Below are 25,909 nucleotides of genomic sequence, written 5' to 3' on the forward strand. Positions count from 1 at the left end.
AAAGTTGATAAAACCATGTATTATAAGCAAAAAATGTTCTATACATTTTTTTGATAAAATTAATAGTTTTCGATTTATTCGCTATCTAAAATGTTAGTTTTATATCGAAAAAATCAATGTTTTTCGATATACTCATTTACGATTCACTCAATTTTTGCCGTAAGTAGAAAACAATTTTTCAAACCAAGTTCTTGGGAATATAGTAACCTACAATTTCATATTTAAACATTTTTTCGTATCTCTGACGCTAATCTTTCTATTCTGAAGAAAACGGTATTTTTTTATCAAACTACAAAAATTCGTTACTCGCTTTTAACTCACAGTTTTTTAAAAACTAATCATTCTAAGCCAGTCAAACTTCTAGAATCTATTAATAATACATAAATAAAGAAAAATGAATAAGGCCAATGACTAAAAACACCGCTAACTTACATTGTTATGCTTCCAATTGGATTTCTCCTTTTTTTTTTCAAAAAAATATATTGATTTTTTAATCATAACTTTTTATTATTTATCTGTAACTAATCATTCTAAGCCAGTCAAACTTCTAGAATCTATTAATACTACATAAATAAAGAAAAATGAATAAGGCCAATGACTAAAAACACCGCTAACTTACATTGTTATGCTTCCAATTGGATTTCTCCTTTTTTTTTTTTCAAAAAAATATATTGATTTTTTAATCATAACTTTTTTATTTTTTATCTTAGAAAGTTTGGTAAAAAAGAATTCTGTAGGTTTTTACAAGATTTATAAGGCTATAAATATTAAATTCTGTTTAAAATCGTCAGTCGCAAAAAAGGTGACTTTGAAAGGGTTGGTAAAGGTGGTTTCTGCATGTTATTACAAGTTTTAATTTATTGTCAATCGTTCACTCAATTTTTATCCTAGAAAAAATTGTTGCAAACCAAGTTCTTGGGAATTTATGCCTGTTTGCACCAACAGATCTAAGGCTCCAGCTTAGCTAAGCTCTACTTATAGATAGGGCCTCTTTGAGTATCACTTACGTTGCACAATAATTTTAGATTCTTACCTTATTATCAATTATATCTATTATTATATTATGGTATTCTTATGCCTGCTTGCACCAACAGATCTTAAGCTCCAGCTTTGCTAAGCTCTACTTATAAATAGGGCCTCCTTAAGTATCACTTACGTTGCACCATAATTTTAGATTCTTACCTTATTATCTATTATTATATTATGGTATTCTTATTGTAATATATTATAATTATATTATATTAATTCTTATATGATATTCTCGACTTAAGCTTAAGATCTGTTGGTGCAACCGGGCATTATTGTAATATATTATAATTATATTATATTAATTCTTATGATATTCTCGACTTAAGCTTAAGATCTGTTGGTGCAACAGGCATAAACTACAATTTCATATTTAAACATTTTTTCGTATCTCTGATGCTAATCTTTCTATTCTGAAGAAAAGGGCATTTTTTACCAAACTAAAAAATTCGTTATTCACTTTCAACTCCATTTTTTTAAAACTAATCATTCTAAACCGGTCAGACTTCTAGAACCTATTAATAATACATAAATAAAGAAGACTAAATAAGTTCAATGACTAATTTTAATTAGGGTGGTGATTAGGAGGTTGGTTCCGATCACTTTTTCGCTGAAAAAAATAGGGACTGACATTCTTTTCATTATAAGTCACTTAATTTTTGAGCTAGAGACTTTTTTATTTCTGGAGATAGATATTTTTAAATACTTTAAATTAGTTTAAACAAGTTATCCTCGAAAAATGCATAGTTTTCCCGTCTTTTGACTTTTGAAACTACAATATTTAGCATTTGACGAAGAAGAGCTAACATATAATAAAGTATAGCTCGATTACTGTTAGTCTTACAGAAAATAAAAAAAAGGTGTTTGTTTATTTTTTCAAAAGTTACATTTTTGTTAAGCTAAGTTGTTTTGATACAAAGAAAACTTTTTGAGTTATTAGCAGAAAACTGATTAAAAACATTGATTTTCAACGAAAACATTTCGTTTATAAATTCGCAAAAGTGTGTCTGTTATTGCGTTGCCGCTCCTGCAGTATTCAGATCAGATTTATCGATGGATTCTTATGTAGTTTTTTCTTCTGAATCCAAATCTGAAAACGGCATTTCGATATTTCTAACCGTCTTCGAGATAATCGACCTCAAAGTCTAAAATGTGACGTCACAATCGGCTTATTTTCTACCGACACACTATATGTCCAGCTGAAATCGTTGCTATTAAGTAGGCTAGTTTTTAAATCTCGATTTGTTAAGCAAACATTTGAGTTTGACACTTCGTGAATGTCAAACTAAATTTTAAATTAAGTATTAATAAAACATCAATGACATTTGACAGTGAATTTAATTATTATATAAAATAAATAAGATGTTCAAAAATACAATTTGAGTATAATATTTTAAAAGCAATAATTTATTAACAGCTTTAATAAGGTTTATACCAGTATACGGCCTCTCCTTTATGATAAATGGACTGTTCCATTTGCTATGAAATTAAAATATACCTAGTCGGTTCGCTAAACTCGACACAACTGGCTAGTGATTTTAGTAGGTAATTTTTATATTTTTTGATAATTTTGCCGAAATTGGTAAAATTACTAATTATTTCGTAATTATTAACTATCTAGAAATTATTTTTTTGTCGAAGTGGCAAAATTATTGACTAAAATCACTAGCCAGTTGTGTCTGAGTTTAGCGAACCGACAGTATATGAAATAATATTGTTTGGTATAAAAAATTATGGTCTGATATGTGCAATTACATCCTTCTAATGGAAAAAAATATTTGAAGATTTTTCTCACATTATGGATACATACCAACAACATTTTCATTTATAACTCTTTTATTTTTAATTTGACCAAGAAAAGTTATTCTTCATAAAAAGCTCTTCATGTTCTAAGATTTATGATGCAACCATCATATATAAAATTGTATTAATTTTATACAAGGTATATAAAAAATATGAATTTCGATCAATAGTAAACTACCTGTATAGTTCATAACATTTAAATTAGAATGATATAATTGCACATTAAAACATAATTATTAATTCTAAACTACTTTTCATAATAGCAATTTTCCATATTATGAATTAAAATACGTAAACATACAAAGTTTTCGTTATGATAATGCTCGCATTTTCAGCTTGTTTCGATATAAAACTAACACTTTTCATAGCGAATAAATCGAAAGCTATTAATTTTATCAAAAAAAATTATAGAACGTTTTTGGCTTAGAATTAATGTTTTTAGCAACTTTATGGTCAAAATTTAATAAAAAATTTCCACCCCCGAGATGGGTGGCAATCACCCCCATGGTAAAAGCGCCTTTCGGCATCATATAGATTTTGATCCTTGGAGTATACACTACTTATTCTCAAATTTTCAAGCAAATCGATCCATTTTGTAAAAATTGCGAGGTTTTGTCCTATTTTAAGCATCATTACTTGTAATTAACTAGTTTTGATGGGAAATAAGCCACAATTTTACTAAAAAAATGATTTTATTAAAGTTTCGACGCCCAAATCGGGTGTCGTTGTCAAAATACAAAAAATATTAATGAATTAAACAAAAATGTTGTTGCTTAGTAAAAAAAAATGTTCTAATAATTTATTTAATCTGACTCATTTATATCGGCAATTCAGACATATATTTGGGCGTCGAAACGTTAATAAAATAATTTTTTTAGTAAAATTGTGGCTTATTTCCCATCCAAACTAGTTAATTCCAAAAATGCCACAAGAAAATAGCTTCAGAACAACTTCATTACTTGGACTATAACTCAAAAATTACTTGACTGATCCACCTGAAATTTTGCATAGATTTTCTTTAGACATTTCCTGAGGTAACTGTGTCGAGATATTTTTTGTTTAATGTTTATTTTTGATATATGTATATTTTTTTAGATTGGGAAGTTCTTAGTTTAGTAATAACAGAAATGACGAAAATTTTACAAAACAAATCCCTCATTTTATCGAAAAACGGCAACACTGAATTGGATCTACTGGTTGATGTTCTCACATCAATGGTAAGTGCTTTTTTTGTTTTAACTTCCTTTTTCATTTTATTATGAATTGCACAAAATTAACCGCTCACCTTGTATTTCTTTCAATTTGCAGAAATTGTCAATCTTGGACCACATTTTATGAAAGATACGGTAAAAACTACCCTTAAGAAAATGAAAACAATAAAATTATTGAAAAAAAATCGTTTATCAATGTATGCGTAGCAAAAATTCAATGTTGAAAAATCTTCAAAAAAATTCAAACAAACAATTTTGAAAATCATAGTCTATGTAAAAAAATATGAGTATTAATACAGTATTTCTCATGATCATCTTTCAGTGCGTCACAGTTTTTCGATTTCTTTCTAACGCATTAAATTGTATGTGACAGAAAAAAAGGCACGTCGGTGATTACGTTTCGTCGGTGACATTTTTATAACATTCTAGTTATTCTAGTTGTCGATAGATGGCGCCATAATAAAAAAATAATTTTTTTTTAAGAAAAATAAAATAATCGTTTTCGTTTTGATTCAATTCGAGTCTCTTGCCATCCTCTGACACAGTGTTTCTGGGTCTCTACCCTTTGTCGAAGAGGCTATTGCAAGTAGACTGAATTGAATCAACTAGAGACGAAGAAGAACTGCATCTATTAAAATATCTGCAGTATATTGTGGTTAGACTGTCCTCTAACGGGGAATGACAAAATAAATAAAATAAATTTCGACCAAGAGTCAGGATTCTGTTAACCGAGATACCATAGTATCAAGCGGCGCCGCTAGGAGGAGCTTCTCCAACAATGCGTCTCAGAATACCTTAAGAACACTTGGTCATTTTGTACTCTAAACCGAGTAAAGCATGAAAAAGAAAAATAAAATAATCGTTTTCGTTTTGATTCAATTCGAGTCTCTTGCCATCCTCTGACACAGTGTTTCTGGGTCTCTACCCTTTGTCGAAGAGGCTATTGCAAGTAGACTGAATTGAATCAACTCGAGACGAAGAAGAACTGCATCTATTAAAATATCTGCAGTATATTGTGGTTAGACTGTCCTCTAACGGGGAATGACAAAATAAATAAAATAAATTTCGACCAAGAGTCAGGATTCTGTTAACCGAGATACCATAGTATCAAGCGGCGCCGCTAGGAGGAGCTTCTCCAACAATGCGTCTCAGAATACCTTAAGAACACTTGGTCATTTTGTACTCTAAACCGAGTAAAGCATGAAAAAGAAAAATAAAATAATCGTTTTCGTTTTGATTCAATTCGAGTCTCTTGCCATCCTCTGACACAGTGTTTCTGGGTCTCTACCCTTTGTCGAAGAGGCTATTGCAAGTAGACTGAATTGAATCAACTCGAGACGAAGAAGAACTGCATCTATTAAAATATCTAACCACAATATACTGCAGATATTTTAATAGATGCAGTTCTTCTTCGTCTCGAGTTGATTCAATTCAGTCTACTTGCAATAGCCTCTTCGACAAAGGGTAGAGACCCAGAAACACTGTGTCAGAGGATGGCAAGAGACTCGAATTGAATCAAAACGAAAACGATTATTTTATTTTTCTTTTTCATGCTTTACTCGGTTTAGAGTACAAAATGACCAAGTGTTCTTAAGGTATTCTGAGACGCATTGTTGGAGAAGCTCCTCCTAGCGGCGCCGCTTGATACTATGGTATCTCGGTTAACAGAATCCTGACTCTTGGTCGAAATTTATTTTATTTATTTTGTCATTCCCCGTTAGAGGACAGTCTAACCACAATATACTGCAGATATTTTAATAGATGCAGTTCTTCTTCGTCTCGAGTTGATTCAATTCAGTCTACTTGCAATAGCCTCTTCGACAAAGGGTAGAGACCCAGAAACACTGTGTCAGAGGATGGCAAGAGACTCGAATTGAATCAAAACGAAAACGATTATTTTATTTTTCTTTTTCATGCTTTACTCGGTTTAGAGTACAAAATGACCAAGTGTTCTTAAGGTATTCTGAGACGCATTGTTGGAGAAGCTCCTCCTAGCGGCGCCGCTTGATACTATGGTATCTCGGTTAACAGAATCCTGACTCTTGGTCGAAATTTATTTTATTTAATTTTTTTTTAATTAGATAATAATATTACAAATATAATCTGTATAATTTATAAGACTATACAAATCAAAGAAAATACCATTTTATAAATGCAAGAAACACATTTGATTTGTTTTTATTCCAAATTGAAAATAAAATGTGACAACTGTCAGATTTAACTAAAATATGTTAGAATAAATGTCATAAATGTGTATTATCACGGACTTACCCTTTTTCCTATCATTTGTTACGCACTGAAAAATGATCATGAAAAGGACAATAGTAGAAGATCCGATATAAGGTCGATTTGCACCGATCTGTTTAATGGATAAAAATTATTGGATATGTAATTTAGCATGTTTACAATTACAAAAACAAGGGTTGTCCGATTAAAATCTTGATCTAACTATAATTAATTAATAATTAAAAAATGACATTTTTTATGAATTTAAAAAAAATTCGACCTGGGCAGATATTATTTCAGATTTTTTGAATCATTCTAAACAAAAAAGGTCTTTTGTAATTTTTCTCTAAAGTTGATCGTTTTCGAATTATAAACAATTTAAAACTGAAAAAAGAACGAAAGATGACAATTTTCAAGGCTCAAAATCAAAAACACAAGTAAACAAGCCGAAAATGCGACCATTATCATAACGAAAACTTTGTTTATTTACGTATTTAAATTCATATGGAAAATTTCTATTATGAAAAGTTGTTTAGTATTAAATGCTATGTTTTAATATGCAATTATATCCTAATTTAAATATTGTGAACTATAAAGGTACTCTACTCTCGAGCGAAATTCATATTTTTTTACATACCTCGAATAAAATTGATAAAATTTGATATATGATGATTGCATCTTAGATTTTAGACCATGCAGATCTTTTTATGAAGAATAACTTTTCTTCGTAAAATTAATAATAAAAGAGTTATGAATGAAAATGATATTGGTATTCGTAATTTGAGAAAAATTTTCAAATATTTTTTTATCTTTAGAAGGATGTACAAGTAATTGCATATTAGAACATAGTTTTTAACTCCAAACAACTTTTTATAATAACACTTTTCAATATTGTGAGAAGTAAAAACACTTTAATCTTGATCGAACTTCATATTTTTGACATACCTCGTATAATATAGGTTTGATATCTAATAAAAATATATAAATACAAAATAAACAGTTTTCCTTGAAAATAGTGAAGTGTAATTTAACATTACATTAATAGTCCATTCTTTCACGGTTTTTGCTCTAAATTTTAAAGAACCGCTTGGATTGACATGAAATTTGGCATACGTATAGCTTACATGTCAAAGAAAAAAAGTGATATTGTGCCGATGTGTGCTTTTGGCCTGGGGGTGACTTTCACCCCCTCTTGGGGGTGAAAAAATATATGTCCAAAATAAGTCGGGAAATGGATAAACTGACTAATTTTAAGTAACTTTTGTTCTATAGAGGTTTTTCGCCAAGTCAACACTTTTCGAGTTATTTGCGAGTGAATATGTTCATTTTTCAACAAAATAACCACATTTTTAGACGGTTTTTTGCAAATAACTCAAAAAGTAAGTATGTTGTCGAAAAAAACGTTCTTAGCAAAAATATAGCCTATAAAAAAGTAAAAAAAATGGTGTACGCGTTAGGTCTCTGGATCTCATATAACCAGAGTTATAGCCAATGAAAAATAGATTCATATTTACCAAATTTAAAATAGAATATTTCGACGTGAAATATCCAAAAAAAGTAAGCACTTTTTGGGGAAAACTCATTATACTTTTTTTAAAGTGTTTAAAAAAAGCTTTATTTATGTTTTTACAAGAAGTTTCTAGCATTAAATTTAAGCAAGTTACGCTCAAAATAAAATTGTTCCCTTTTGTTTTTGCAAAAAAAAAAAATCGGGAAGACCACCCCTTAATTAGCAACTTAAATGAAATTAATCGTTACCGCTCCATAAATTATTTTACTTATGTTGTGTTTATATGATCTGTAAGTTTCATCGATTCAAAGTGCTTATTTTTGAAAAAATTTGGTTTCAAAGTAAAATTTTTAAAAATTTAAATTTTGAAAAATATCCTTTTTTTCAAAATATCTTAAAAATTGTTAGAGATACCAAAAATCTCGAAAAACAAAAAAGGTCAGATTTGCTTTTCTGAATATCATGTATTTTTTTGTTTTTCTGTTAGACAAAAATTTATTAAGATTTGGTGTTTATAAATTTGCATACATTCGTGATCAGTGGCTCGTTCAACCCCTTTTAACTACAGCCCTTTCAATAATAAGGACTTTGAACCGATGAAACTTACAAATCATATAAACAATATATACACGAGTCAAGAAACTTGTGAAGTCGTAACGATTAAGTTCCTTTAAGATACTAATTAGGGGGTGATTTTCTCGATTTTTTTACCAAAACCAAAAGGACTAACTTTATTTTGAGCGTAACTTGTTTAATTTTGATGCTAGAATTTTTTTTTATAAAACAAAAATGAGGCTTTTTTTAAACACTTTAAATAAATTGTAATGAGTTTTTCCCGAAATGTGCTTCATTTTTGGTTATTTCACGTTAAAGTATTCCATCTGGAATTTGACGAATATGAACCTATTTTTCATTAGCTATAACTCTACTTCTACTAGGTGTAAAGACGAGATATATATACACCATTTTTTAAAATATTTGACATGCTATATTTTTGTTAAGAATGTTTTTTCGACAAAATTCTTACTATTTGAGTTATTTGCGAAAAACCGTCTAAAAGCGTGGTTATTTTGTTGAAAAAATGAACATATTCACTGCCAAATAACTCGAAAAGTATTGACTTAGTGAAAAAACTCTATAGAACAAAAGTTACTTAAAATTAGCCAGTTTATCCATTTCCTGACTTTCTTTGGACGAATATTTTTTTACCCCCAAAAGGGGGTGAAAACCACCCCCAGGGCAAAAGCACATATCGGCACAATATCACTTTTTTTCTTTGACTTATTAGCTATGTGTTTGCCAAATTTCATGTCAATCCAAGCGGTTCTTTAAAATTTATAGGTTTTGCAATATTTTACCGTTAAAGAACGGACTATAACATAAATAAATAAAATTTGTTTATCTGACATTTCAATTTTATGTTGACGTTTAGTTGCGTCAAACGAAAACAAATTAGAGTTGACGTTTCTATGTCGGAAGAAAATGACAATTTAAAGGAGGCTTGTGACGTCACAATGACGACTTTGAGGTCGGATATCTCGAAGATTGTTAGAGATAGCGAAATGCTGTTTTTAGATTTGGATTCAGAAGACAAAACTACATAGGAATCCATCGCTAGGTGGCCTCTAGATATTTCAGGAGCGGCAACGCAATAACACACACTTTTGCGAATTTATAAACGAAAAGTTTTCGTTGAAAATATCATTTTTGTAATCATCAAGTACATAAATTCAAGTTCAAAACTTTTTAGTCAGGTCTCGGTACGAATTTTAGCCATTTTATATTATAAAGCATATTTTTTTAATTGTTAATGAGGATGGTTTCTTATGGGGAGACGGGCATTAACAACTAAAGAACAATGTTTCAAAATGAAATAAGTCCAAAAGACTTATCAAGAACTGATAGAATAAGGTTTGAACTTGAATTTAGGTAAAATCGTCATCTTTCGTTCTTTTTTCTGTTTTAAATTGTTTATAACTAGAAAACGATTAACTTTGGAGAAAAATTACAAAAGGCCTTTTTTGTTTAGAATTACCTAGAAAATCTGAAATAATCTCTGCCCGGGTCGAATTTTTTTTTTAATTTATAAAAAAATGTAATTTTTTAATTATTAATTAATTATAGTTAGAACAAGATTAGATCGGGCAACCCTTGTTTTTTGTAATTGTTAACATGCTAAATTACATATCCAATAATATTTATCCATTAAACAGATCGGTGCAAATCGACCTTATATCGTATCTTATATCGACTATAAATCTGATTGGGGTGTATATTGTGCCACTCCTCTACCGTACATATCTTAAGATCTCCGAAGGATGTAGGGGCTGGTAATCTTGCACTTACTCGTTTTTTGAGTTGTCCCAAATGAGTTTAACCCACATATTACTGAAACTATTTTTTTTTAACTTTTACCTTTACCTTAAGCCTACGGCTCCACGGGCGAGAAATTGACGCTAGCAGTAGCCGTAAAACGAACTTAAGGTTCTGCGGAACGGAATAGGAATAGCCGAACTGAACCGACTACGCACAAGTCCTGTAGTCGGTACAGTTCGGCTATTCCTATTCCGTTCCGCGGAACCTTAAGTTCGTTTTACGGCTACTGCTAGCGTCAATTTCTCGCCCGTGGAGCCGTAGCCTAAGGAAATATAAGGAAAAGTGTCTTATTTAACGACAAAAAATACTAAAATAATAATTTTTGCATTAGCTGTCAAAATATGACATGTTCTTTTAAAAGGACAGCAGTAAGAAGCAGTATATATTAGAAAGTAAAACTTTATTAATACAAAAATAATTACAAAGTATGGAAATCCTTAAAATATTGTTTAGGGTGTAATGGTATTTTACATTTTTCGCACAAAAACTGAACCTTTTTCTTGCAAAGTCCGCAACGAGATTGTTTTTCTTGTAAACAATTAAATGGTTCATACCATCATATCTTGAATGTAAGACTGTGTTGGGATTCCGTCTTGTTCGGGCGCGTTTGGTATCTTTTTTGTAGGTTTCCAGAAGGTTGCAAGCTATTTGCCTTATAAATTCAAGCTGATCAAGGGTTCCTCCGTCTTTTCGGTCCAATTGCCACGCGTTTTGAATATCCATGTCAATTCCATGTACTATTAGCGGAAAGTACCATTTTTTCCCTCTTAAGATCCGGTAAAGACTAATGTTTTGGTCACAGCGGTCTACGCCACCCATAAAAGAATTGTATTGCTTTATCATATTTGGTCGAGAAACAAAAATGTGTCTCTTCTCCTTATGGGAAAACCGTTTGACTAAGTGATCTCCCATATCAAATTATTTTTATATGGGACTCGTTGTATTTTTAATTTTTCTATCTTATAGCTTAAAGGGCAACTTAATTAGGTACATTTCTATCTGGAAAAAAGTAATCTACTAAATAAATTATTTTTCAAACTCTTTGAAACTAATTTCACAAACAGTCAAACAGAATTTTCAAATCTGTAACCATTGACCAGTTTGACTTGAGTTATTTGTCAGAAGGATTGACTTTAATAAAAATAAAATTATTGACTCCATAAAAATAAAGATAATAAGCAGTTATCTTACCTTATTTATTATTTTATTTATTATGCTCTACAGGCCTTGTATTTACAATTTTACATAATACAGTTTATACCAGCGGTTTTCAACCTTTTTTAGCTTGAGGCACACTAACTTAAAATTTGGTTCAGCCACGGCACACTTAGGTAATTAATATCTATAATGGTAGTGAGTATAATCAAAATTTGCGGCACACCTACAGGTACTTCACGGCACACCAGTGTGCCGCGGCACACTGGTTGGGAACCTCTGGTTTATACTAATAACTTATATATAATTTTATTTGATGTCTATGTAAACATTGCTGAACTATATGGTTCTCCACTAATCCTATTTTTCGCCTTCTCTTTCCAGTGTATAATTTCCATCGATACTATATATTCCTGAAACTTTCTTGCAGTCTTTTTCTTGGTCTACCTCGTCTCCTAGTCCCAACTGGTCTTCTTAGCAGTACCATCTTTGGCATTCTTTCCTTATCCATCCCCTCGACATAATCTGCTCACCTGATTCTTAATGACTTTGTGTATCTTGTTATACTTGGTTCCTTGTAAAGCATCCTTAATTCTTGATTAGTGCTTCTATGCCAGCCGTCTTCTGTATCTGTATTCTTTCCCCTGAAAATAGCTCTCAGTACGTTCCGTTATCAACTCTCTATAATTTCTTCTTCTGTTTTATTTAGCACCCATGTCTCACATACTCACATCCGCAGGTGACTGTTGTTCTTATTACGGTTTTGTATATTCTGCTTTTCGTCTTGCTCGATACGTACTTTGACTTTAATTTGAATATTTTTTTTGTTAATATTAATTTGTGAAACATCACTATTTCCCAATTAATGGGGTATAATAGTTACGCATCAACTTAACACCTGTATTTGCTCAGTGGCGTACCATAGAATGGACAGCCTCTTAGCGTTATAAATAGTTTTTCCTAGGTGATATGCTTTCCCTCATAACGGTGTTATTTCTTGAACATGGCTCTTTAATACTTATTAATTTCGTTATATACTGTGTAAAAAAATTACTTATACTTTCATTCCTTTATGATAGGATGTATCCAATTTCTGCGTTTCTTTTTTTCTTTAATCTAAGATAAAGTAAACTTGCATTTATTACAAAAGACAAATCGTCATAACTTTCAGACATCGTATCGTACAGCAGCCAACACGCGACTAAATTTGGCAACAACGAAATACAAATACTTTAAATCGTAGCATAGCTGCCACCGTTACATGTGTTTTAAGCTGCCTCGACGTCGACTCGACGCGCGCCGCCTGGTGTGTTCTTACTCTTATTCCCAATAAAAATAGTAAATTTTATATCTGGTAATTTAGATAAAAAATTGTGGTAAATAAAATTGTTAATGCATTTTGTTCTCAATAGTAGTTCTCGTAGGTCTTATATCCCCCAAATACTAAAGTTTTGATAATTAAGGATCTGCTATTTTTACATATTCCAGATTACTGAGAAAATATACAATCTACCGGAATCCCTTAATGTACTTGTGTCAAGAGCTGATTTCCACGCCACTGTCCTGCTAGCAGTAGTGAATCTAGTTTCCTATCACAGCGTCTTAGATCAAATACACCAACAGAAACTTCTCCGATGTCTCATCAAATGTTCCAACTCCATCGGCCCGAGGAGTTCCAAACACTGTATAGCTGCATTGACGCTTTGCTGTTTGGAAATGAGAGAAACGATGGTTAAGTGCCTGCCTGAGGTACTGCTTAATTTGTCCAAGATTTCTGCAACTGTTCACATTGGTATACCAATTTTAGAATTTTTGTCGAGTAAGTATTACATTTGTTACACAATGCGCGCCAAAATTAACAAATGATTTTAAAAATCGTGGTAAATCAAATAATTTTAATGTTACCTCCGGTATATTGTAAAATTTATCGATAGAATGCTGATGCTATATCATTTTTTGAAAGCATGGTAGTTGTGCTTTATTGGATTGGAATACGTTGTGCTGAATGTTCAAAGGCGTTTTTCAACTTTATTAAGTGTTTTTCCTTTGAAATTAACCATCAGGAGCAAGAAAATCGAAATGTATCAGAAAGTGACTGTATAAGAATTGTTACTCTTCGCCAAGAAGAATACCGTCAAGTTGAACTCGCTGAACGATTTAATATCACTCAGTCAACCATTTCAAGAGTCTTAAATCGTTTTACTGTTACTGGAAGTAACTCGAGAAGACCTGGTCAAGGTGGTAGAAATGTTACAACTCCTAATAAAGACAGGTTTTACACTTCGCACATGGCGACAAAGGTTTGTTACCAGTACTTCCCTACAAAATAAATTTTTGAATCGTTATAACCTTAGAATTAGCCGAAATACGATAAGGAGAAGCCTTGACGCAAACGACTTGCGCCCTGAAAGGACACTGGTCCATTATCCACTGGAGATCATAGAAGGCAAATATTGCATTTTGCTCATGAACATGTAGGGAATAATGACGAGTGTAGAAGAATATTGTTCACCAATGAATCCAGCTACTGTCTTTTTTCTGATTACAGGCGGAACAGAGAGTTGGTGTGGAGAGTTGGATTAATTTGGAGGCTGGTATGGAGTTAGTTAGAATAGATCACGGGCGGTTTACATCACACAGGTACATTACAGAATTTTAGAAGAGCATGTCGTGCCATTTGCACCATTTATTGGGGATAATTTCATGCTTATGCAAGATAATGCCAGGCCAAACATGTCAACAATTGTGCAACAACATCGTCAGGAGGTTGAGATTCCTGCCATGGTTTGACCTGCAAAAAAATTCCGACATCAACCCAATAGAACATGTTTGGGACATCGTAGGGAGACGACTACGAGAACTACCTAATGCACCAAACCAATACAGTTGAACCTCGATTATCCGTCAGGGCACCGGACCAAGCGTATGACGGATAATCGAAAAGACGGTTAACAGAACATTAAAAAAAATTAAAAAGTCATAGTACAACTCTCAAATTTCATTTGTATGTTTTGTTTGACAATATAAGAGGGATTTGTATTTGTGTTCGTACAATCGCATCAATTTAAAATATGTATTCTGAAATCTTTGTTTGCTTTACTGTTGCTTCACATTTTGCGACGCCTGAATTTCTTAATCGGCATAAGATCATACAATCTACTGTATTGGCTTCTTCTTGTTGAGAATACCACTCGATGAATTATTCCATGTGCGATGCAGCTTCTCTAAATTATTTACGCAAATCTTTGTCAGTTACAATACGTTCATCAACATAACGTGTGATCCAAAATTATTGTCACCATAGGTGGCTCTGAACGACAGAGATAGCATTTCTATTATTAATTCAGATATACTTTTCAGTTTACGTCAACTTTGACAAATACTTGTCAGTGTACGTACGTCAACTTAAAAAAACACTATAATTGAACATAAAAAGTAGCAGAGGAAGCAAAATTTTAACTTTATACGAATTAAAAGGTCTTAAGATTGGGTGCCTTTTCAACGTGTTTTCAATCTTTATTCTTTGTTTGGAAAAGTGATCATAACAACACTGAAGACTGGCGGTCTTTCAGATTAAAACAAGACGTACGTAATTTTTTGCACAGATAGCTTTCGTCCCAATAATTCTGGATCGCTCGTTATCTACAGTCAAATTCCAAGTCTGTGTCAGCTTCTGAATCTTTTTGGTCCGCCTTTGTTGCCATTTCAACGATTTTTTTATCTGTCAGCAATGGATAGCCGTTTGTGTTCTTATCACAAATCAAATTAACTTTTTTTTTATTTTTTTACATTAAAATGTTTGCTTATGTAGTCAATACAACGTCTGTATGTATGTACCCTGACGGTTAACAGAGGTGACGGTTAATGGAGAGACGGATAATCGAGGTTCCACTGTATATTTTTCGTCATGTTTTGTCTTTAAAAAAGCAAGTTTAAAAAAGAACAAACATTTTTTCATTACTACTGAAATTATAATTTAAATAAAAATAATAAATGATGGTTTTGCTTGTTTTCGATTCAGAGGGTTGCACACCAGCTAGACAGGCTGTTTCTACCATTTCAGGTGTCCTCAGTAGCTTTCGTTAGTGTGCCTACCTCTGGACCGAAAAACAGCTCTACCATCATTTTAAAGGGAATCTGAAAAATAATTCAAATTTCCCATCAGACGCGATACAGCGACATCTACTAACAAATTGAAGAATCTCAGATGTAGAATCCACCAATTTAATAAGAATTAAAAATGGTAAATAGTATTTTAAAACTGATTTTTCTTGTTGAAAGTTCTTACTGGTACATCCTTAATCTGCGACTTTTTCAATTAATAAGACAGCAGACGACGAATATAGAAAACGAAAGGGAAACGATCACATTTCGCTTTCATTCGTCTAGGAAAAACGGACAGCAGAGGAACTTTCAGTACTCAAATCCGAGTAAAGGAAATAAAAATAATAAATGATGGTTTTGCTTGTTTTCGATTCAGAGGGTTGCACACCCGCTAGACAGGCTGTTTCTACCATTTCAGGCGTCATCAGTAGCTCCACCATCATTTTAAAGGGAATCTGAAAAATAATTCAAATTTCCCATTAGACGCGATACAGCGACATCTACTAACAAATTGAAGAATCTCAGATGCAGAATCCACCAATTTAGTAAGAATTAAAAATGGTAAATAGTATTTTAAAGTAATAAATTAAATAATAATTTAAAAATTATGCGTTAATTCTGGCCCGCAGTGTATATTTAAATTTATTTAACAGACAACCTACGGGCAGCAAGGTGGCTTGCTCCTGTTTCTGGTCCTTTTTTCCTGTTTTCATTTTTTTTTGCCCCAAAAATTGGGCGTTTTTTTAATAAATTGTGTTCTTCATTTTTTTAGCCTTAACCCAGCTACCGTTGGTATACACAAACTTTGTAGCTGATCAATATATGTCGGTGTTCGCTATCTGTCTGCCGTACACAAATCCTTTCAAATACGACCAGTACACAGTAGCCCTGGCCCACCATGTGATAGCTGTTTGGTTTTTAAAATGTCGTTTATCATATAGAAAAGATTTCGTAAAGTTCATTATAAAGGTATGAATCATTTTCATTTTATTTTTAAATTGTAACATACTAACATACTATTTGTACTCAGTGTGCTATATAGACCATATGAAATTTGAAGAAATTCGCTAGAAGTCCAGTTTTTTGTATTTTCAAATACTTCGTGTACGAATTTTTTCGTATACGGTGACACGAATGGGTCTGTAATATTCAAAATATAAATGTATCAATAAAATAATTAATTTAATCATATTGTACTTCAAAATAATTAATTTAATAAAACTAGGTACCTACTTCAATTTGTTTGTGTTGCAAAATAAATACATTTGAATATATATTTTTTTCAAAAATAAATAACCATTTTCAATTTCGTTGCAACACGAAACTACAGCCGCATAATCTTTCCAGTTCAATCAGAAAGTGCAGCAAGCACCTCTACCGGTTTCAAAACTTATTAGTCTCTCATCAGGAGGCACATATGCTGCTCTCTCTGACCCAACTAGGACAAACCCCGGCGTGCAGTCACGGATTGCAACGAACGAAATGACAGGAATGCCCTAGCGGCAACTGCTAGCAAAAAACTAAGTTTTCAATCTAATATCACATAAAACAACATCCAAAAATGTTATTCTACATCCTACCAGACTGAAAACAATGGGAACCCTCTCTGGTAACACCTCCGAGGCTTCTACATTTTGCAAGCCATAACGAATACCGAGACTAAGGAAGATGAGGGAATTTTACAATTTATAATTCACGTCCCACCTGCTCAGCGCGGTAAAGTTCCAACGAGAATGGTTCCCTTCGTACTTCAATCAGAGAAAACATGTAAATCAAAAATGAATAACCATTTTCAATTTCGTTGCAACACGAAACTACAGCCACATCATTTTTCCAGTTCAATCGGAGAGTGCAGCAAGCGAGTGACAGTTGGAACTTTACCGCGCTGAGCAGATGGGACGTGAATTATAAATTGTAAAATTCCCTCATCTTCCTTAGTCTCAGCATCCGTTATGGCTTGCAAATTGTAGAAGCCTCGGAGGTGTTACCAGGGAGGGTTTCCATTGTTTTCAGTCTGGTAGAATGTAGAACAACATTTTTGGATGTTGTTTTATGTGCTATTAGATTAAAAACTTAGTTTTTTTATATATTTTTTTGTAAATGATCATAGAAAAAATCTTGTATACAACTTGCTTTTCATTGTCATTATGATGCTCGTATTGTATACAAAAACCGCTGCTAAGCGGCTCGTGTGGTATCCGTCATTCTCGCATCATATTGACCATTAAATGCTCGTTGCATAATATACTATTCTAAACTCACGAATCCCTGGCTGATTGACACCTAGTCCATACCATTAAAAAAACCCACGAATCTTTGAAAAAGTATACGATAACAAAATTACTATTGCATATTTGCATATCTATAAATGTATTAGTTTTAATCGATATTTTGGTTACTATATGTTATATCTTGCAGGGCCTACAGACAAATATTTTACATCCATTCGAAGAAACCAAATCTAGCATATTCAATCAAAACCTGAGCGAATTAAACCAGGATAGTTCTGATCGCAAAAGAAGTTCTAGTTTAACCGAGCAGGGATCGAGGAAAAGATCGGCAACAGTTTCCTCGGTAAGAGACAAGCCAGTCGTCCATAAAGGTCCGGATAAATTTTATTTTTATGAGGAGCTTACTGAAACCTGTACGGATCTTATGGCTAGGTACGCGTATTCACCGTGTAGTGCTCTTCCACAGAGGTAAGTTTAGTAACTTCTTCATTCTTTGAATCATTATCAGTGCGTTTTTTTTTTCCTGGAAGCCGTCCGTACATGCACCCCGGTCGCACTGCAGCCTTTTGTCACACAGCTACCCATCCGCCAGCTCTGGGGGCGACTACGAACTCCCCCACGCTACCTAGATTTTAATGGGTTCAGTTTTATAGTAGGATTAAAAGCGACTACGAACTGCCCCACGCTACCTAGGTACTTAGATAATATTTTTGTGAACATATTGTTTTTATTTTACTTTATTGTATTTAAAAAGAAACTCAATTCCCAAAGCATGAACGAAAATTTTAAATGACTAAATAATGAAACTATAACAATATAATCGAATAAAGTATTTATAAATCTACATTAACTTATATACAATAACAAAAACTACAGTTAAACAATAACAATGCTTAATTCTAATGTCTGATTAGTGATTAAAATAAGTAAGAGTGAACACTATATTTTAGATTTTAAAAGTTTAGCTGCATAATAATTGCAAACTGACTTAATGAAGTCTAATTTAGTAATGTTTTGATTAACGTAATATGTATTCATTTAGCCTATTTTCAATAAAATCAACTTTTCTTTTTGCCGTTTTATCAAGTTTTTTTTTCGAATCTATGTGCAGTTCTAATTTTGACATATACTTCTGCTTGAAAATTTAACAGAAGTCTGTAAATTTAAATATGTCAGGATGTGATTTATAAAAACATTCGGTAAATTTCGAGTGAAATGATTCACATACGTTTGTAGTAAAAATATAAGAGATGATGAATTTGAAGCCCACATGTAAGGTGGAAATGTTGAATCTTCCGTTAAATAATTATCAACTAGGTAATCACAAAATTGCAAAACCCTGTCATCTGGATATCTGGAGCATAGTTATGCTCCACCGATGCTTTTTCAAGAATAACGTAATTTTCATCACCTTCCTTTGTGTACACTTTTTGTTGACACCCTTTTTTGATGCATCGCCATCTAACTTTTCCATCTTTGGAGACATGGGCCTTTGAATATCTATATTCATTAATAATTAATAAAAGTTCTCCCCTTTGACTAAACATAGTCGTTGGATTCGCCATTTAAAAGTTAAACACTAACGGACAAAACCGGACACTATACCGTAATACTTGCAACTGAAGTGAATAACTGAAAAGATTTATATTCTTACTTTCAACTATAATCAAATTTGAAATTTCCGGTCATTAAGACTTAATCCCCAACTTTCTCGGCGATGGGGCAGCAGGTGCTTGGGATTAATGGGCCCAGGTAGTTCATGGGGCAGTTAGATAACGCCGAGCTCTGGGTCGGAGATGCCAGCTACCGCTCACTGCGGTTACAGTTCCAGCATAGCATCTTTTCAGTCCAAAGAACCTTTGCCACGGCAGAGTTCCAACTTACTCCATTGCATAACTGCCGTTTGAGTTCCTTCCCAGTTCAGTACACCGAGTAGAACTGACTTCATGATCCTCGATTCTCTTCTTAAGTACACTCTCGGTAACCATCACTCCTTGGTTCCATCGGAGAGGTGGTACCTAGTGGGGCTGCGCTGTTAAATGCCGAGCGAAAGGATATCGTTACATTCTACTTTCATATATTTTTTAGACTGCCTGTTGCTGAGTTTCTTATGAATGGAGGGCAGAGTATGTGTTGGTTGCTAGGCAATAAAATCATAACGATAACAACTAGTGGATGTTCTAAAAAAATACTAAAGAATGGTCTTTGCGACAAATGCTGGAGTTTGTGCAGCTTGCAAAACGATAGTAGAAAAACCAAGACTGGACGTAGTGGTAGCAACGAAATGGAAGATTTGGATTGGATTTCTAGGTAAGGGTTTTTAATATTATTGTTATTACCTGTCACGTATAAGCTTGGATGAATAACATACAGGGCGTACGTATTAAAAGAAGCGAATCAGTCAAATATTTCGCGAAATTTACATCAGATCGAAAAACATAAAAAAATGTCATTATTTTTAAAAAAATCTATTGAATGACACCAAACACGACCCTACACCACCACCCTCTAGGGGTGGGGCAGGGGTAACTTTCTTTTTCTTCTTCTTCCTGCTTCCTTAAAAGGCTCGCGCCTGTTCCATCTTGGGATGCCTCCTCATCAGATATCCAGGTTGTCACTCTATCTCTTCCTCGTCCTTCCTATACTCCTTCGGCCGTTTGGTGATCTGTCTCGTGCTATCTTTACCAGTCTTCCTTCTCCCATTCTGCTTATATGGCTATACCATTCTTTTTTTCTTTTCAGTGTCCACTCATTTATGTATGTTCTCTATATTACAGCTTTGCCTGAGGTCTGTGCTACGTTGTCTGTCCCATAATGATTTTCTTGTGATATCTCGGACTATTTTTATTTCACACGTTTCCGTCAGTATTTTTCTTCTTGTCATGGGGGGTAACTTTGAAATCTTAAATAGGAACCTCCTTTTTTATTTCAGTGTGCTTATTCTTGAATCGAGAGAAAATTTTACTCCCCACTACGCCAAGTCACTTTTCTACTTCTTCATAATTGGCAAATGACATGATACCGTCAACTGTCACTGTCAACCTGATCATTTGTTTTTGTTTACATGATTTTTCCATTTTTCGACTTCGACAAACAAAAAAGAAACAGTTTTTCTGTAGAGTATCTGAGTATTTTCCTAAATAGATCTCTTGGCTAGTTGTTTTGATTGTGGCTTTCAATTTCTTTCTATATACATGTCTGTAAATACCCTTGGATATGTGTGCATATCCGAATTCCAATCTCAAACTCACCGGCTACCAGTGAATAAAGATCAACACCAAATTTACCTGAATACGGATCAGGTAAATTCAATCTCGCACCTAAAAAACTGGTATTAAAAACTATTTCTAAAACCAATGATGTCGTATATAAACGCCCGTTTAGTTTCGTATCTTCCAGTATATTCATCAATCAACGACATAACTATGCAAACAAAGTTAAAGCTGGTAAGAGCTCTAATTTTTCCCATAGCCACATAATATTATGCATTCGAAACATGAATATTTAAGAAAGCAGATAGAAATAAAATAAACGGTTTTGAGACTTCTCTCCGCTTTTTTAAGGTTATGTATTGATATTTTCGCTCCCATTTTCAATTTCTCTTCATACTACCAGTAGAAATTATTACTCCCTTGGGGAGTGACATTTCTCTCAAAGATTAAGAGAATTTTTTTCAAGAATACAGCATTTTTGATTTTAGGGAGCCACGCCTACTTTTACGTCACTTTCTCTTACCATTTCTACTCCCTGAAATTCAAGAATATGGACCCAGATTTAAATTCGTTATGAAAAAGTAAATAACTTTTATTCGAGACATTTTTTCGAATTGTTGATGGATGGCGCTATAATAACAAAAATACAATTTATTATGATACCATTGATACCCTAGGAAAATTTTATGTTTAATATTTTTTAAAAACCTATCGAATGACACTAAATAGGACCCCCTACCTCATCCACTGGAGGTGGTGCAAAGGGCAACATTGAAATCTTATACGGAAACCCCGGTTTCTACGGAAATGGGGGGATCTTATACGGCATACGGAAATCCCCCGTATAATTAAGAATTAATCAATTTTTTCAAAGTCAATATTTAAAACAATTATAATAATTGAAATAATCAATATAAAATATGAAATAATCATTAGGCTTAATTCCGGATGGTTTTGTTATGAAAGATAAGATTTGTGAAATAAAAATCTAACAATGATAATATTTTTATATTTCGAAATGAAAATATCATCGTTTAAATTAAAATAATAAAATCCTTTAAATTACTTCAAATTCATTTAAATAAAAATAAGACTATTTTTGTTGTAATTTTTTGTGCTTCATCCATTTGGTAGATACTTTTTAAAATACACATTAGTTCTGTGTTTGTTTTTCTACGATTACAACGCCATCTATCACAAATTGAAAAAAAATCCTATAAAACTTGTTTACTTCTTCATGCAGAATCCGAACATGTAGTGAAAAAAATGGAGTTTTCTATGTAAGATTTTAAAGTTGCATGCGTCCCAACCCCAGGGAAAATAGATTTTTGAAAAATAACAAACACCTGTTTTTTGGTTTTTATTAGGAATTGTATTTCTCGTGATATTAGACCATTTCCATACTAGGGTATCACGATAAATCATTCTGATTATACATACCACCATTTATCAACAATTCTAAAAAATGTCTCGAATAAATGTTACTTATTTTTGCACGAGGAAAGCAAATCTGCAATAAAAAATGGGGATTCTCCGCCCCGCCTCCAAGGGGTGGAGGTCGAGGGTCGTGTTTGATGTCATTCGACAGATTTTTCAAAATTATTGAATACGTATTTTTCAGTTTTCAGTTTTTCGATTAGATGTAAATTTAGCGAAATATTTGACGTCGCGCTTTTTTATCGCACGCTATGTGAACGGCTTATTTCAGAAAGGGATCTGAGTCAGTTTTTAATTAATTTTGGTTAAGAGTTTAGTTATTTTTTTTTATAAATTAACAATATTATTAAATTGGAAATTATTAGTTTTGATCTACTTGTACAGATGTAGTTGGCTTATAAGAAGAAAAATAAACTTACGTGCATAGAAATCGGCCCACTTAATAATTTGGTCATTTTTGATGTCTCATATTTCCTAAACCTGTTGGCCGATTTAAGTGATTTTTTGAACATGTTATAGCCATATATTCTTTAACAATACCACTGTAATAATATTGTTGCTAAACAGGCAAATTTTCATTGTATACCGGGTGTATCAATCAAACTGTGTTTTTTCTCAAAGTTCGCATCACCCTGTGTAATATTCTAGCATTTATAAAATACTGAAATTAAAATCCAGCTATAGCCTCAGGTTTTGTTAACATTCTGTTTTTTTATTCATTCGTTAATGTTGGATAATAAAAAAAGTTAGGTACTTTAACAACTAGACATGTTCTTCATCACTACACGGTGTTTTTAAATAAGTGCGACAAACTTTAAGGGGTAATTCTGCATGAAAAAATAATACAGTTGGCTTTATAAACGTATGTCCGCAAATGTTTCGTTTCCGAGATACGGGATGTTGAATTTTTTCTTACAAACTGACGATTTATTTATTACCTTAAAACCAGTTGAGATATGCAAATGAAGTTTGGCAGGTTTTAAGAGATAGTTATTGCGGATTTTTGGCATAAAATTAAGAATTTTATATTCACCATTAGCGTGCATACGGGTAATATGATCGGTCATATTACACGTATGCGCGCTAATGGTAAATATTAAATTCCCAACTGTATGTCAAAAAAATGTGCAATAACTACGTGTTAAAACCCACCAAATTTCATTGGCATATCTCAACCGGTTTTAAAGCAATAAAATAAATCGTCAGTTTGTAAGAAAAAATTCAACATCCCGTATCTCGGAAACTAAACATTTGCGGACATACGTTTATAAAGCCAACTGTATTATTTTTTCATGCAGAATTATCCCTTAAAGTTTGTCGCACTTATTTAGAAACACCGTGTATTGATTAAGAACATGTCTAGTTGTTAAAGTACCTAACTTTTTTATTATCCAACATAAACGGATGAATTAAAAAACAGAATGTTCAGAAAACCTGAGGCTATAGTTTGGTTTTAATTTCAGTATAGTCAGAATATTCCACAGGGTGATGCGAACTTTGAGAAAAAAACACAGTTCGATTGGTACACCCGGTATACAATGAAAGTTTACCTATTTAGCAACAATATTATTGCAGTGGTATTGTTAAAGAATCAGGCTATAACATGTTCAAAATCACTTAAATCGGCCAATAGGTTTAGGAAATATGAGACATCAAAAATGACCAAATTTTTTAGTGGGCCGATTTCTATGCACGTAAGTTTATCATGGTACAAAACTAAGGATTTTCATATCCAGACATTTTTTTGCATATTTCTCGAAAGTTAGTTAACATGACTCGAGTCCCTTTCTGAAATTAGCTGTTCATATAATATTCTATATTAAACAAATTTACCATTAGAAATAACATATTACGTTTATCCCGATGAAATAGTAAATTACATTTTTAATCTTGCTTGTAGACAAAATTCCAACGATAAATCGAACACTAATACTTCCGTTAGTTCTCCGGCAGAAGACAAAAAAAATATTGGCGATAAATTGGAGATAGTTTCCTCAAAATTACAACAAATTGCTAGTAGTTATAGACAAGAGAAAGAAACGTGTAACTGCTGGTGCTCAGGTTGGGCAGAAATATATATTAGAAGACCTACAGGTTTGTTGAATATAATTAATGTATATCAATTAAATTAATTCATTCATTAAGCATTACAATCCCTAGGGATTATAGCTAACGCCATGGCGATCAAAATCTTATTCTTGGGTGAGGTGGGTTACTTCTCTGTCATTTACAGTGGCGGCTCGTGGCCTTAGAGACAGGGTCGGCAAGGTCTTTTTGTCTCTTCATACAGGTATACCATCTAATTAAAAGGCTTAAATCATCATAGGAGATTTTTTTCGTTTGGTTTACTTGACATTCTCTCTTGTTTCATGGTGTTTCGACAATATGTTTTGATTCATTTACGATAAGAGAAATCCCGTTTATTTAAAGCAGAAGTTGGTTGTAATAAGAGAATTGATGATCAGTTTGTTGTAATGAATTGCAGTACTTACTATATAAAATTACACATATTTTGTAACTTATCGAACTTTCTGAAAATATTTGGATCGGCGTAAATTTTATGTAATTTGTAATAATAAATATCTTGAAAAATCTTTGGCGAAGGTAACTTTTAAATTTTGAATTGTCAAAGAGGTCAAACGAAATTCATTCTATTCCCATGACATTTGAGTAAATAAAGCTTGTGGTGCAATAGTTTTAACTTTTGCCTGGATACCGTTCAATTCACCAGATCACGACAGCGCCGTCATAAGTTTGCCCCAGTTTGCCCTACCAATTTATTTTTGATATAATAAAATTTGAATCTGGTCTTTAAAACACCAAAAACATATTCTGCCTTATTGCTTTTACTCACGTCTGTAAAACCTAAAAACCTCTCATAAATAGGTATTACCACGTAACGCGTATCGGACACCAGTTGATAATTATTGTAAATGACATGATAATCAGAAGTTTCATCTACTTCTAGCGAAAAGCAAATGGTTTTCTGAATCTCAGATCCAATAACCTTATTCAAAATATAACTAATTGATTATAGGTATTAGTTCATTCTGTACTGTTTTAGACATGCCGCTAAATATCTTAGAATCAGAAAGTAAATTAGAAAATTCCAAATCGCATGTCTTAAAAAATTTTATTAGTTATCTATAATTATATGATATAACGATTATACGATATATATCTATAAATAAATGATAGTTCCTGACAACTTAAAAAAATTACAATATCAAAAACGACGTAAAACGGCGTGATTATTTTTTACAATTTCTGCCGATGCTTCCAAATGAAACATCGGCAGATTTAAATGTGCCGTATCTGCCTACGGACAGAAATGTATGTTTGGTTGCTCATCGACTTGTATTTCGTTGAGTTTTACGTTTAAATCGTCAAGCTAGGGATGAGCTAGGTCGGCTAGCCGAAAACAGTCAGATGAATGGCTCGGATCATTCATTTTTTGAAAAGTCTCTTATGCGCAGGGATCACTTAACGTTCGGATTGGTTAAATCCTTTTAAAAACCATGAATAAAATTTAGTCTGTATTATCTGGCAGATTTTTTTTAATTCACAGAGACAAAAAATGACATCAACTCTGATTAAATTGAATATTAAAAAAATCTA

The 25,909-nt window shown here is 32.6% G+C and overlaps 1 protein-coding gene across 1 annotated transcript in view; it reads left to right on the forward strand.

The window, feature by feature from the left end:
* LOC114331759 (tuberin) overlaps window positions 1–25,909 on the forward strand; it is a 111,418-nt gene that overhangs the window by 44,587 nt on the left and 40,922 nt on the right. Inside the window, exons 10-15 of the mRNA XM_028281397.2 lie at window positions 3,925–4,046; window positions 12,796–13,126; window positions 16,184–16,380; window positions 17,830–18,110; window positions 19,731–19,952; window positions 24,192–24,385. Coding sequence (XP_028137198.1) covers window positions 3,925–4,046; window positions 12,796–13,126; window positions 16,184–16,380; window positions 17,830–18,110; window positions 19,731–19,952; window positions 24,192–24,385 — 1,347 coding nt within the window. The remainder of the gene's footprint in view (window positions 1–3,924; window positions 4,047–12,795; window positions 13,127–16,183; window positions 16,381–17,829; window positions 18,111–19,730; window positions 19,953–24,191; window positions 24,386–25,909) is intronic.

The sequence above is a fragment of the Diabrotica virgifera genome, chromosome 8, assembly GCF_917563875.1.
Source record: "Diabrotica virgifera virgifera chromosome 8, PGI_DIABVI_V3a".
In the NCBI taxonomy this organism is placed as follows: Eukaryota; Metazoa; Arthropoda; class Insecta; order Coleoptera; family Chrysomelidae; genus Diabrotica; species Diabrotica virgifera.